General features: G+C 31.6%; 1 protein-coding gene across 1 annotated transcript in view; it reads left to right on the top strand.

The window, feature by feature from the left end:
- TLL1 (Dorsal-ventral patterning tolloid-like protein 1) overlaps positions 1 to 15,797 on the top strand; it is an 82,885-nt gene that overhangs the window by 18,132 nt on the left and 48,956 nt on the right. The window contains exon 3 of the mRNA XM_051210636.1: positions 8,447 to 8,636. Within this exon, the coding sequence (XP_051070650.1) occupies positions 8,491 to 8,636 (146 nt within the window). The 5' untranslated portion in view covers positions 8,447 to 8,490. The remainder of the gene's footprint in view (positions 1 to 8,446; positions 8,637 to 15,797) is intronic.

Here is a 15,797-nt window from a genome sequence, read left to right as displayed (position 1 = left end):
TTTCATGAAAGAGAGTATTTATTGGTTTTTCCCATCATCTAACAGATGGTTTATGAATCCGAACTGAGTATATAAAACTATTTGAAACCAGTAGTTCAGGTAGTTTCACAGTATATTTTGCATACGTTCAAGGCCATTGACTTTGTATTAAACTCAAACACTTCATAGCCAATATATGATACAGCATCAAACGTATATAAAGAAACGTTGACAGAATCGTTTATCCGTAGATTGCACGCCACAGTTACAGGACTGGAAAAATCCTGGATTGAATAACCATGATGTCATGTTTTCATCATAATATAAATCAGACGTAACGTGGTGTTTTGCATTTAAAATAACTCACTGGAATAAATTTTCTTAAAACGTGCAATAATGGCACGAATATGTGTACATACCTATTACACTACTTAATAAACCCTACTACCTCTCTTAAGTTACAGGGCGTATACTAGCGATCTCCAACTAACTCTTCATTGAGTTCTCCTTTCTAGATTTTGCACAGTACTATTCATAGTCATGATGTCGGCAAATAACTTCAGCAAACAACTTTGTAGGTTCTTTAGTCTGTCTCTTTTCTTTTCAGTTCGAGGATTTGTAGTTAAAGCTAGTCATGTGTCGCAAGCTAAAGGTTATGGAAGAGCTCTTAAAACTCCTCTACGCATCTGTTCCGTTAGTAATTTGTTTGCCTTCTGTTTTCTTGACTGGTCGTTCTGGTTTAACATATATCCCTGCAAGCTTCTTGGTTTATCGTATAGTTCTTTCATAATTCCTTCGCCTGTAGGTTTTTCTTTTGTCTTTACTAGATGTTCTAGATATTTGCGTTTGTCAGTTTTTATGCTCTTTTTCACCAGTTTGTTTGCTTCTGTGTATCCAGCCTGTGTCTTGGCTTTCCTTGCTTTTATTCGACACTTGTTGACTGCTGTCTTCTTGCTTTTCGCAACTTGAGTCTTGCCCACAGCCTTGATAACGATTCATTCTTTTGCTAGTGCTTCTTGGCATCAGCACTTCCTCGCATGTGGGAGTTATTGGCAATTTTTTTCTTTCCAATTTTTCTACGAAGTTTTTTCCCTGTTTTATAGTAGCCCTAGTATGGCCTTAAACTTGTTGATGAGAGCTATCTTGAACTCACTAAGCTTGTTATTATCTCAAAAGAAGGCTATTTTAAACTAATGAAGTATTCCCTGACCAATTACTCGAAGGTTCTTTAGCTTTGACTTCGAATCATCATCACCACCTGACGATTACCAGTTATGCCATGTATTTTTCAAGAAAACCTCTTCTGCCTGTGACCATATTGTTGTATGCACATAGATTTACCAGTCTCTCACTATTCTCGTTTCTTTCTCTCAGTACCCCTATGATGCGCTCAATACACAGTGGTGTCCATTGCAAACTTGGAATTTACGTCATCCATCAGGATAGTCAATCCTTTTCATGTAATTTTCTCTAGAACATACTGCTGGTTCTCATAAAACCGGTCTTTATTATTTTTACTACAATTATCGATGGATGTCTAATAGTGGATGACATTCACTGTAATTCCTCCCCTCTTTATTTTAAAAAATCCTTTGATGATCATAAAGCCGTGGTTTTTACTACTTATAAATGTGTTGTTTATTTCCTCGTAGAGCATAGGTGCTGCTCCTCGATATTGCCTTAATTCACAAGCGTTTTAAGCAAAGAGGGATAGTGGCCAGCAGTGGAATCGAGGACCCCGTTTCGTTCTATTTGGAATTCATCAGCTGGATGTACCTGTATCTGAGGTGATGTTCACCCTGGGACTCGAACCCTGTACCGTTCGCTTCAAACGCCATCGCGTTATCCACATAGCTACTGAGTCCTGATAGCCATTTGTTTGTGTATTGGGGCGAAGTTGAAATTCACTTGATGTTGTTTACTTGAATCTCTCGATTGATGCTTAGCACTGCAATTGATCAGTCTCTTATTGGCATATGTGCATACTATGTGTATTGCCTCGATATTGCCTTAATTCACAAGCATTATAAGCAAAGATGGATAGTGGTTGGCAGTGGAATGGAGGACGCGCGTTTTGTTCTAATTGTTTATTTATGTAATTAAATAATTTCAGTAAACTGATTTGTTCTAGTTATGAACTATCTTTTGCTTATTATTCTATAATAACAAATACTATTTTTTATCAGAAGGGGTTTTGTGGAGATTTTAGAAATTTCACTGGTTGAAATCATGAATCAATTGAAGCTAGACCATGATTTCAACCAGTGAAATTTCTAAAATCTCCACAAAACCCCTTCTGATAATAATCATCTGCTCACTAGTGACTGACTTCAAGAGATACTCCTGGAGTTCTAATGAGAAGCCGTTACCCGTGAAGTTCAACCAAATACTATTTTCGTCATAGATTTTCCTCAAAACATTAAAGTTAACTAATTATGTGAGGAAGGAAGTAAGGAATCGTGGGATTTAGCTTTTTTTTTCAGTGTTATCTGGTTATGAAAATGTTTTAAACAGATTATCAATTTATGCAGTTCAGAATTGATCTTCTTATTGAGTTATCACTTGAGTATTTATGTTGTGCAATATGAAAAACCAACTTTAACTTTGTTTTAACTGTAGTATACCAACAAATTTTATTATTTATTCAATAAACCACAAATGTATGTCATCATTATGTAGTGGGACCTAAAGATTATTAAATTATTATTTAATGAAAATAATAATTAGTAAGAGAGTTGTTATACAAGACCTACCATTACTTTCATTTAATGCTCTTGATTGAATGTCAAAACAAATCAATTAGATCATGAGTACAACATTAGAAAGTCATAGTTTTCAAAATCTTGTATCCATGTTTTATACCCATGCTACATTTAACTGTAAACGAGAATGTACACAAACTAATTTAGTATTTACAAAGAAGAAATGACAATAAATTGTAATAACTTTATAAGACATGATAAGTGATCCATAATCTACACTGTGATTATTACATTGATTAGATATGTCCCTTTGTTTGTTTGTTTCTCTTATTTTTCGCTTTTCTCTACTTAAATGTTAGACTAAGCTTTAGTAATCCAACATCATAGTTTAATGTTACCAAATATATCAATGGGAAGAAGGTAGGATAAATGGTTGATTGTTTGTGAATATTTGAGATTTCACAAGTGACATTTAATCGAGAGAAATAATATGAATTCAATTATATTATGTGAAATGTCATTACATATATAATAAGTGTTTTTTTTCCTCTAAATAATGGAAACCCACAATTTTCTTGCGGTTAACATGCTTTTGATAGGGGATTCTTTCAATGAGTCTAAGGGGGAAATTATTTTTCAAATTTTCACATGATATAAACTTATAAACAAAGAATATGAAATAAATTTATGTTTTATAATAAGTAAAATATAATACAGACAGAAAAACAATTTCAATTTGTTAACCTTTTGTCATTCAATAAGAATTATTTATCTACATGTTGATTGTTACATCAGACACGAAATAGGTTGAAATAACCAGACATCGACAAAACATTTTATTATCATCAACAACAACAACATTAACAGCGTTGGATACTGGCTCAGTGGTCTAGAGGTTAAGCGTTCACGCGCAAGACCGATAGGTCTTGGGTTCGAATCTAGAGAGGCGGGGTCGTGGATACGCACTGCTGAAGAAATCTACAATAGGAAGAAACGGCCATCCAGGGTTTCCAGGTTTTCCATGGTGGTCTAGCTTCAATTAACTCATGAATTCAATAATTAAAAGTCAAATGAATTAATAAAATGTTAAATATTTGTCACCAATATTTCTTTATGAATTAACAGGTGGATAAAGCTGTTGTCAGAAAACCTAGTATTTTTTATTAACTAGCCTAATTAAAATTTAGATTAGTGGTTTGGTTATAGATTGATTGGTATAAGTTTACAAGCTCTAACAATTAGACGATACCAGTTAGATCTTGCATTCTAGTCTTTCAGAAGGTCATTCCATTTTTAGTTTTTATTCGATAATATTACAATGTCATATTAAAATATTCCATAAATACAAGTGACTTTTAAGGAGTCATTTGTGTTTTCTTTTAGTATTAAATTAGAAATTGGTTGAATTTTAAAAGGTACTGGCATTAAAAATATTTAATTAGTTGGATAACATTAAAATTACAACTTCAGAAAAGAGGGAAATGAAGTTACCACCAGTTTTCTTGCTTGCTAAACTGTTACGTTCTCTCCTTGATTATGACACAGTACAGTATACAACTAACCGTACTCGAACATATAGAACTTCACAGTCGCATATGAAAACACGGAAGAGGCAGGGGAAACGATTATTCGGTAGGAATCAGAGATGCATATAAAAACAGGAGTATTTGTGATTTTTAGTCTTGGCTATAACATTATTATAATCCAACCAATCCGCAAGGAGGAAAGTTATGCAAATGTTCAATCATAACATGCCACATTAACTTTCTAGAGGGTTCTATCAGGTACTGATTAGACGGAGTCTCTTAGACTCCTTTAGAGCCTTTGAAGGCTTCGCCGTGCTTTTCGGAGCCATCTTAACGTAAACATCAAAAACTTTAGTACTTTCTGAAATCCGATGAAAATTATAACAAATAGAATAATCGATGAAATGTTGACGAAATATGATGATCTATGTCATAACATAACGTGTAAAAGAAATTATTTTGTCACATCATATTGACCATTTAAAGGAGATAGTAAAGAATGCTTTTGCTTTACAATTTTGAAATTTTCAGAATTTCATTACATCACGATTAACACGTTTGATTGAAGCCACTGAAAGGAACACACACACACACTCTTAAATGGTTACATAATCTTAAAACGATGACTTATGTAATACTCACTAGAAGATTTTTGACTGCACGATTCATAAATTATTATTGATCGGTTAGATGGAGGAAGAACAGAAGGATTCATTTACATTTTTAAGTTTCTGTATTGAGAAATTTGTTATTAGAAATTTTAATCATTTGCACTTTCGATTTAGTCTTTATCCAAAGAGTGACTAATTGTTGGGAAGAAAATTCACTACTGTATTGACAGGAAAGAATAAGTTGATCATATCATAGTTATATTCTTAGTTTTCAACTACATATGAAAATGTATAAATTCATGCTTCAATTATTCTATTACATGAACCAATCGGAAATATATATGGACATTTTTGGATATTTAACCTTCTTTAATTCAAGCTTTCGTAGTAAAGAAAAGATTTTTGTCAGTTTAGATAATATCTCTGGTGCAACTATACAAGGAGGTGGTTGATGTAGATGTAAATGTATAAAGTTATTAATAATAACAACAACAAAAATGCTTTAACCAACTAAATGCTTAATATCGTAAACCCAACTAAATCTCAAAGTGTTTGATGAAATGTTATTTATTAACAGCGTTTCCCTAATTTTCAGATATGGTTCAGCATTGAAACAATGAATTATAAGGAACTTACGCTATGAATAAACTATTCTTAGATACAATGGAAATATGTGTTTTAAAATCATTACCGAAGGGAACATCACCTATTAGTGTTTGATGTGGACAGCGTTAATATTGTATATAAACGGGTATACAAATAACATAGTGAATTTACTTAAAAGCAGTTTTATCAGAGGTTCCTTATGTCTGCCAAGAATAGAATTTTATCTATTACTTATACTTTTCTTACTTGCAAGTTATTTGGAAAGTTGTAACACTTTCACTTAGTAAATTAGTAATTTTATTGCCTGGATATTCTATGTTCTCAGTAAGTTTTGGTGTAAAATGTAGCTATGATAATTCGGTAGACTGATGGATGAGCCTTTCTGTTATTTAGAGCTACAGTAATTTATTGAAAATATTAGTATTGTAGGACACAGCTAAATGGGTTGTAGCTAATGGTTTTAACTATGAATGGCTTTTAAAACGTATCATCCATAAGCATCTATGAAAGTAATTAATCTTACTAAGGATGGCCAATTTGCTGATAGCACAACGATCATAATAATTTTTATGATTGATAACATAGGGAGGGGGTGGGAAATTATGAGATATATTTTGTACATCATCTAAGAAGTAAAGTGAATCACTTGGAAATATTATTCATTTATCATTATGCCCATGATTGTTATCTTCAACGGAAGATTAAATGTAAATTTGTTTCATTGTAATTACTCTTAAGAGCAAGTTTTTACATTTAGTAAGTAAGGTGACATTAATCGTGTATCACGCAAGTACTAGAATAGCAGCAACAATCGTAACTGCCTTAATAGATTAGCAATGATTCCTATACAGAATAGATATTTTGTTAACTGAAATTCCACTGGAGGAAATTTAAATGACATCAAATAGTTATTAATAAGTATATGAGGGTTCTAGTTTAGTATTTGTAGTGGACCTATTTTAGATTTAAGTTTATAAAGCATGAACAACAGAGTATTCTGTATACTTGGTAAATAACCGTTCATTAATTTAATAACCGATAAGAAAAATTAAAACTAGACAGTTGAAAGACCTAACGTGTGCAAGTATTTTTTAGACATTGGTTACTTTGTCTAGTATGACTTTACGGGAATTTAGTAACCGATAGGTCAAGCTAGACTATACACATAGTTTCTTTAGTAATATAAGCAGTCATATAGCGAATTAATTTCTTACTCACTATTCGAAAATCCTATCGGTGATACACCACTTCTTCGATTATTTTTAAATACGCGCCTAGTATTTACTGTTCATTTATATCAAGATAAAGTATCAAAGCCTTGAAGTGTAATTATAATTATATTTAAGAAGAACTGTAACGTAGTAAATGGTTTTCCTTCTTCATGAAAAACACTTATTTGAAGGATATGAAGTTGTTTTAATACAAACATAGGTATAAATTAAATTTCTCTGCAGGTAGAAGTTACAGATTATTCATTACTTTACATTGTTAGCAAGTATTTTAAATGATTTGGATCAAGAAACATCTTGTAAGTATTTGGCAGACTTTTTGAAATCAAACACTATAATTCATATTATAGATAGATAATAATGCAATTCTTCTTCCTTATAATCATTATCATTCTATCCTATGTTCAGTTACAAATACACAGACACGTCAGATATTATTACATGTTTTAAAATTATCCATGTAGTAAAAAGTAATCATTTTCTTAACAAACCATTCAAATATCTTTTAAGGTTACAAAATCTCAAAGTTATATACATGTAAAGTGGAAAGAGATTGCTGAAAGGTGTATCTCCAAACACTGCCTTTAAAAGAACATTGATATGCCAAAACAGAAAATGGCAATAATTTGATCAGTTCACACTTATCGATAATGAAGTAATTGTCAACAGTTGTATTGAATGGTCGTCGAGCTATATCGGAAATCGATTGAACTTAGAATTGTTCAATTTCACGCCAATTCGGTTTTAATGTTTAAACATTCACCTCAACACCCAAGTATTCTGAACACTATGTCGATGACTGTTAAGCCTGAGCGATTTGATTTACACCACATGCTAGGTTCGCCAATCAGGATTTCCATTATAACTTTACAACTTGTCTGTTATTCTGTCTATAATTAATCATTCTTAGACTCGACCAATGATATGATGCAATGAACCTCCTATTGGTCCGTCATTACCCATTATCTCTTTTCACAGCCTTGAGTTCAAAATAAAAGACTGCAGCCAAACTCTTACTATTATATTTCATCCACCCACACACCCAGGCATTCACATTAGCTTGTACAGATGACATTCCAAGAGTTGCACTTTCCATGATATTTGCTCCTCCAAAACACTGAGTTTTATCCTCGTAGGGTCCTGAGTACGGCATTATGAGGGGTAAAACATCTGTCCACTGCCCTCTGGATTTCGACGGTATTCTAAATGAGATTGATTCACAAAGGATACTCAATACAGTCCTGTCATTTACTCTATAATGATATTTCTGAAAATAATCTCAAAAGTAATCGTTTAACCGCTGTTGAATATCCATCCGTATCAGTATTATCATATTTTTTTCAAACTCGATCATTAAAATTAATCTAATGAAACAACAAACTTTTAGGATTAATCTATTCTGTTGAAGAGTACAATATGAATCAAATTTGCTGTTTGATAGCATATTTCGTTGAAAATAATAACAGAGAAAATGTTTATTGCACTATATCAATTTTTTTTCCAGAAATATTCATGTTAATAAGAATCTTACTACAGAAGTACTTAATAGTGCAATCGCTGACATATAGTCAACCTAATTACAGAGGTTTATAGTGTACTAAATGATTATATTAATTCGTTTGATATCAATCAAAGTCACCGTTTACAGAGTTATGTTCTTTGGTAAGTTTGATAGCCTTCCAGTTTATGTGTAGCACACTAAACATGTGCTGTATTTATTTTGAACTACTCTTCACTTTCGTATTCAATTACTGCATAGTTTAGTCTCTTGTATACATTTTTTCCACTTATAGCTGCATACTATGGGGATATAGCGTTGGATGAACACGAATCTCAGATGATGTTGTCAAAAGGCATGGCATTATCTGATGATCCATTACAAATATGGGATTTGGAAGATAATAAGGAAACGAACAATCGGAGAAATAAATATTCTAACATCCCTAATTCAAAACCATTGGATGATATTAAAAGTGAAATGAGGTAGGTCTAGTTATTCTCATCACTGTATTTATTTGTTTGATGTATTACAAAAGGAGTTGGCATTTCATCCAAACATATAATAGGAACATGTTGTAGGATTAGTCTTAAAATAAGCACACTGTTCTTTTCATAGAAAGACTATTATCAGGCTTTTTTTTCAAGTTTAAGCACAAATAGTTATGCTCTCTTAAAATGTTCCGACTTTGAACCTACCCTGGTAATTTTTAGTCTCATTTTCACTGTCTAAAGGTGTTATCAGAATGAAATTTATGCTTTTTGATATAAATTCTCTTATCGCTATTTGATAATTCTTCGTTTTTGCCTAAAATGACCATTAAGTGAATGATGTGATTGTTAAATGTGGTGTATTTCAATTACATCAGTCTTTATATCCAAAGTATCTTTTTTTCTTGCAGTAACTAAAATCTATAGTACAAAGCTGATCATATTAAACATATTAATGAGACAACGAATTAAATACAATAGTAACAAAGCAACTGTTGCTCAATTCACATTTTGTCTATCAGCAAATATGTATATTTAAACTATTCATCAGAAAACAGTTTAACTGTAGGAACTGTTACAAATGAGTTCATAGAACTATTAAAATTGATACAATCTCTACAACACCTCATCCTGATAACAGTCATGTGCTTACTAGTGACTAGCTTCAAGATGAATTTCCTAGAGTTCTAGTGAGAAGCGGTGACCAGTAAAGCCTAATCGGTGTCGGATGGAGACAATTATTTACCACACACAATGAATGAAGGGTTGAGCAAGATCATGGGTTGATTGTAGTTAGACATTAACACCGTTGGATACCGGCTCAGTGGTCTAAAGATTAGGCGTTCATGCGTAAGAGTGATAGGTCCTGGGTTCGTGGATGTGCACTGTTGAGAACTCCCGTACTAGGACAAAACGGCCGTCCAGCACTTCCGGTGGTCTAACTTAGATCGACTCATGAATTCAACTAATAACATTAAAAATTACTCAAAACATTTGATAATTTATTGATACATAGTTCTCTTTCAAACATTTAAACCAAGAATTTCAGCTTTGGGGTCTCTTTTTAATGAATTTATTATCAAGCTGTACAATCATATGTTTGTATAAAAATGGCATAATTTGAATCGCTTGACTACCAAAATTTTATGAGACTTAACGTTATTTTGAAAGTATATTCACATAATTAACAGGGTTACCATGTGTACTATTTCTATGTATGTAACGCATAAAAGAGCAGGATGATAAAAACTATTGTACGTATATTATCACATAAATCTGAGGTTTAATCATTCCCTCATTATTTTTCCATAATTATCATTTGGCTGTTACAAAATTTAATTATTCCGTTCTTTATATCCACGGAGCGAATAGTTACATGTGTTCTATAAAGTGTCATTATCTCGATAATGTTTCATACGGCATTAGGTCATTGCATAACTTCTTTTCTATATCTAGTTATTTCAAACAATTGATTAACAGTTATCACACATTTTTTTCTTTGTAATTTATTTTCACTTTGGTCCATTACGTACTTGCTTACGCCTGTTACTCCGAATGGAGCATAGGCCGCTGACCAGCATTCTCCAACCCACTCTGTCTTGGCCCTTTCTTACTAGTTCTATCCAATTGTTGATCATTCTTCTTACATCTGCTTCCATTTCTCGACGTAATGTGTTCTTTGATCTTCCTTTGACCTTGAGGATTCCATGTGAGGGCTTGCCTTGCAACGCAGTTAGGTGCCTTCCTCAATATATGTCCTATCCACTTCCAGCGCTTCTTACTTTGGTTCATTACTGAATATTTTTTGATACTTGGAAACACTTTCAATCACATTTTACATGATGCACCACTTCTTTTAAATTTCATTATGGATTTAAGTATTTTAGTTAACTATATTTATGATTGTAAATGATTTCGTCCGAAAAAATATTTTCTTCGTTAAACTGTTCTTTTTTTCCATTCTTTTTTTTCAAATGACTCATCAGGTTTCTTTTGTTTACTGTATTAGTTTGAATTATTTAAGAGATATCAATTTTGTCTATAGAATATTATTGAACTATATTTCTAGACTGAATATTAATAACCAGGATACATAAGTTAGTTATGTATGTAATGGAGAGATTGACAAAATAAGATAAATGATTGGTCAAAGTTTATTGTATTTTCGTTTAGTCAATAAATACATGAATTCTTGAAAAATGACATAATTCCAATCTCTTGGCTACTCAATTTTTTATAGATTATGCAAATGTCTAAATGAGATTTAACATTGTTTTGAAAGTATATTCACATAAATTAACAGAGTTACCATGTGTATTATTTCTATGTATATTCATAAACACTGTAAGAAGTTGAATGCCTTATGAAAGTAGGTTTATTTTAAAGAAAAGACATTTTCATTTTCAAGATAAATAAAGTTTACTCTTGTTACTTTAAAACATGTTTACTGCATCATACTGACCCAATGAAAAAATTCTGAAAAGGGGTTTTTATGGATGTTATAGTCATTTCAGTGGTTAAGTTCATGAGTCAATTGATCCTAGGCCACGATGGAAAACTTAGAGGCACTGAACGGCCGTTTCGTCCTATTGTGGGACTTCGCAGTAGTACATTCTGTTTGGTCTTTAAAACAAAAGTGAATTGAAGAAACATAGAAAGTCAAGAATTTCTAAACAATTGAATCATTTTACTGTTCATATTTTATTCCAAAAGTAGAACAAACTTCTGTCGTTTGCTTTAAGTTTCAAGATATATTTTTTCATGTGATATTTGTCTTTGACATATTCCCTATAAAATACTAACCAGCATAAACGGTTTCTAATTGTGTTAAGTCTTTTTCATCTGACATAGACTTATGATAAAGATTGTTTTTCTTTTTGAATTGAGCAATTTAAAGCTACTACGGCAAAAGTAGTTTTCTATATTGATTTTTAAATGGTTTATGAACAATTATTTGGTAATCCAATGAGATTCATAATAAGAAACTAGAAGTAGGATAGTGTTTTCCACAATAAATTCCAGTTTGCTATTTTAACCACTATCTTGTGAGTTGCAAAATCTTAATGTCTGTATTTCTCGAAAGTTTCAGAACATAAAAAAAATAACTGTCTAGTACTTCTTTAACTTGTTCCCGTCATATTTCAGAATAGAGTTAATTTATACCAAGATGGTGACAAATATTACGTCATGGTACAAGATATATAAAATAATCAATTCAACAAATTCCTTATTAGCATATATTTTCCCCATTGAGAACTGTATGTTTGTGTATGTGCATGTTACCATGTGCTTACAGATAAACATATCAAGTATAGTCATTTTCACGATTTTTATTCATCATCATTGTAATAATTTTACATTTACATTCTGCCCTATTTAATTTATTGCTGAGATTATCTTATTCAGAAAAGTAACAATATTAAAAGGACAAATAACCCTAGCATAGAACTATAACTACCTAGGAAAAATAAATTACAAATAATAGTCTTAAAGAAAAAAGAAATATATAGATGTTTATCTATTAGAGATATGAGCTTATTACATAATTTGCTTTTATTAACAATAATGTACATAACTATTTTGTCATGAATAGTTTGTTTAAGATTCACTATTTCCAATTCTATTCTTATAAGTAATACTGATTAATGTAAGGTCTGTTGATAATACTATATATTAGTACTGGTATGATATTAGTATTATTAGTACATTTGCAGTTTGACAGATAATACCAGCTTTATCTTACATATATTTACTTTAAAAAAAAAGGATTATTATTGTAAACAGCTGTTGTGTTTAAATATAAATGCAAAGAAAGACAAATATTTAAATGTTTTGTATTATTTGAAGAAATTTACATTGATATAACAAGAAGTTCACAGCTGTACTTATTTGTTACTAGGGTTAAAAGTTCTTTTTTAGATTATTGTTAGTCACTGATACATGATTTCATAATATAATAGTAAGTGGTTCACTATTTCCACTCATATTGTGCATATAATATGGAACAGGATGTCAACACTATTGTTGCAAAATTTCACTGAATCTGTGCGAATCTTACATTTTTATATGCTACTTATTTATGCAACTTTTATACTACATAGAATGGTTCGATCTGTATCATAGTCCGTTATTGTCCTCACAAAATAGAATATTGCAAAGAAACCTACATCGTTTAGACCATAAAAGATTATGAGGAACACTCAGGCGTGATCATCGGTCGACTTCATCCTTCCTACTAAACCACAACCCATCATCTACATCGCCTTTGATAGTTCTGCGTGCATGATCAGTCGCTTATGATAATACTGACTAGAATACACTGTAAATCGTCCTACTGAAGTAGCATAATGACAAGGAATCAAATTAACTACAGGTCTCTATCCCCTTTACTGTTGCTGAACACAGGCCTTATAATGGTAAAAAATATCACATTAGTTATTGAGTCACATGAGGACTCATCCAATGGTAGGAGAGACTGAAACGCTATTATAACTTTTGGAATTTTCTGAACCAGATTGGTTCTGACGCTTAAACTTCGTTCTCAATTGGTAGAAAATTTAATTGTTTTACTCAATACCCCTTGTGGAGCATGGGCTGCTGACCAGGATTCTCCAGACTACTTTGTTCTGGGTCCTCCTTTTTAGTTGTTGCTAAGTGGCTATCCTTGCTCTTGATGTCTATCTCCGGTTCCTGGAGCCATGTATTCTTTGGTCTGACTCTCTTCTTTTTGTATTTAGGATTCCGAGTTGGGACTTCCCTGTACTACGCTTGGACGATTTCCGAAAAGCGTTTCCTATCCATCTCTAGTGTCCTTTTTGATTTACTTTTTGGGCTGGGAGCTGTTTTGTTCTCTGCCACAACAGGTTATTGCTGATGGTGCTTGGCTAATGGATATGGAGTATCTTGCGTAGACAAATATTTATAAATACCTGTAAGAATATTTTCGTACTCGTGAGAATAATAAGTCATATAGTTTTTTATTAACAATCTACCCAATCCTCAATTAATCTGAGATTATCAAGTCAAACCCTTTCAAAGTTATTTGTTTATAATTATTGTACTGTTTTTGTACTTGTGATCAGTACTTGCTTCATCATCACCCTCTTGAAAATAAAATTAATGTATTTAGCTATAATAATACTTCAAAACCAAGTTTTATTATAAACTGACGTCATGTGCATAACTGTTAAAGCCGCGACTACATTACTTAAGTTTCGAATTCATCATTAGGTGATCACGATCTCGTGAGCCATCGGGATAAAGACCTTGAGGTAACATGATGAACATGATAGGTTTGGATCATTGAATTTAAATCTAATGATGATCAGAAATGTTCGCATTTGGATGATGTTCGTGAATAAAAGTCAGTATTTTCGACATTTTTTTTCAAAAATTCTCATTTTAATTTATATAACTAATATAAACAACGCAGTTTGAATAATGTTTGCATGACAGAATAAATTCATTTTGTTCAGCCGATTTCTGAACCAATAAAATATAGACAAGTTATGAAACTCAATAAACATTTGATGAACATTAATAAGCATGTCTTACCTATGGAATCGTTAATTGTTCTATTCACAATCGTCACACAAAAATAAACGTCATACAAATATTGAAAAATAACGAGACAAATAATTCAATTTAATAACAGCCTTCACGCATATTAGGAGAAATGGAATGGTTATTAAGAGACTAATAACAACAAAAAAAGATTTTAACTCAAAATGTAAACGTGTACCGTTCGATTAGAACGGAACAAACAACAAATACATAACTGATAGAGTCAATATTGTGCATATATGTTCAAATCAAACGTTTGAGTGGTGTTCTATTCATTCATTTAGACAATTGAATTATCATCGTGTGTCTATTAGCAAGTACCAATTTGAGATCATGATTTTGTCAGCTGACGAGTCCTAAATAGGACAAAACGCTCGCCTTGGATTCCACTGCTAACTACCATCCATCTTTGCTTATAATGCTTGTGACTTAAGGCAATATGCAAAGGATGCACATACGCCAGTAAGAGACTGATCAATTGTAGTTCTAAACATCAATGAAAATATTCAAACAAACAATACCAAATGAATTTAGAATGGGCAGTAGTTGAAAAAAATGAAAGTTTGTTGATAAATATAATGTTCAGTAATGTACATTACCAGTGCTAAAATGCTGACACAGAATTTCAGCAGGAAATGTCAGAAGGAGTATTTACCCTCCTGCATTTCATAAGTTTAGGTATAATTAAATTATTTAATACAGAAAATTCAACATGACTGAAGTTCTTTGCTTAAGCTCCAAATATTCATCAATTCAGAGTTAGTTATTTTACAGTTTTTTTTCCAGTAATATCAATATGGTTTTTAAATATAAGTTTAATAACAACCATTAAAAGATAAATTAGATCAACAATGTATTTGCACGATGTGATAACTCAACTGTATATCACCTTGAAGGCAACTCACTGAAACAATCTATTTTAAAAGGTTATCATGAAACAAGTTGAAGCGAATTCACATGAATCATACAAAAAGTTTAATAGTGTAAAACTGATCAAATAATTATGAATAATGTTGCCTGATTTATTCCTTAGATCAATTTGAATTACATCAATCTTAGTAGCCACTATGATATTAGTTTAAATGGTTATACATTATAATGGGTTTTTTGGACTTATTGTTGTTGAAAACAACCGTTTAGAAACCTTTTCCTTAAGTTTCTTGGTTTTTGAGACTTATCACTAAGACGTCCCTGTGATTTTGAAAGGATTGAAGTGCCTCATTTAGATTTTAAAATATATAAATCACTGTCACAATAGGGGAAGTTATTATCGAGCTATAATTCAAAATAATTATGTACATTTCTATAAAGAAGTAATTTTCAAACGTACCTGGTCATGGATTATACTATTAGTATAAGTATTCGTTTTGAAGTTTCAGTCATATTTAAAATGCTCGTTTACTTTATAGGTAACTAAGATTTCATTGCATCACTCATAATCAATATGATTCAATTAGTTTGACTGACCTTAAATTTCGTGAACGATTGTTTGTTTATTTTTATTAGACAAATAATTTATTAACGACCTTACCCCTTGTCTCTTTATCAAACTTTACTAATCACTAAAATCCTAACCAAATGGATTCATTTTCT

The sequence above is a fragment of the Schistosoma haematobium genome, chromosome ZW (assembly GCF_000699445.3).
Source record: "Schistosoma haematobium chromosome ZW, whole genome shotgun sequence".
In the NCBI taxonomy this organism is placed as follows: Eukaryota; Metazoa; Platyhelminthes; class Trematoda; order Strigeidida; family Schistosomatidae; genus Schistosoma; species Schistosoma haematobium.
Note: the sequence above shows the minus strand (reverse complement) of the source record. Positions and strands in the feature narration are given on the sequence as shown.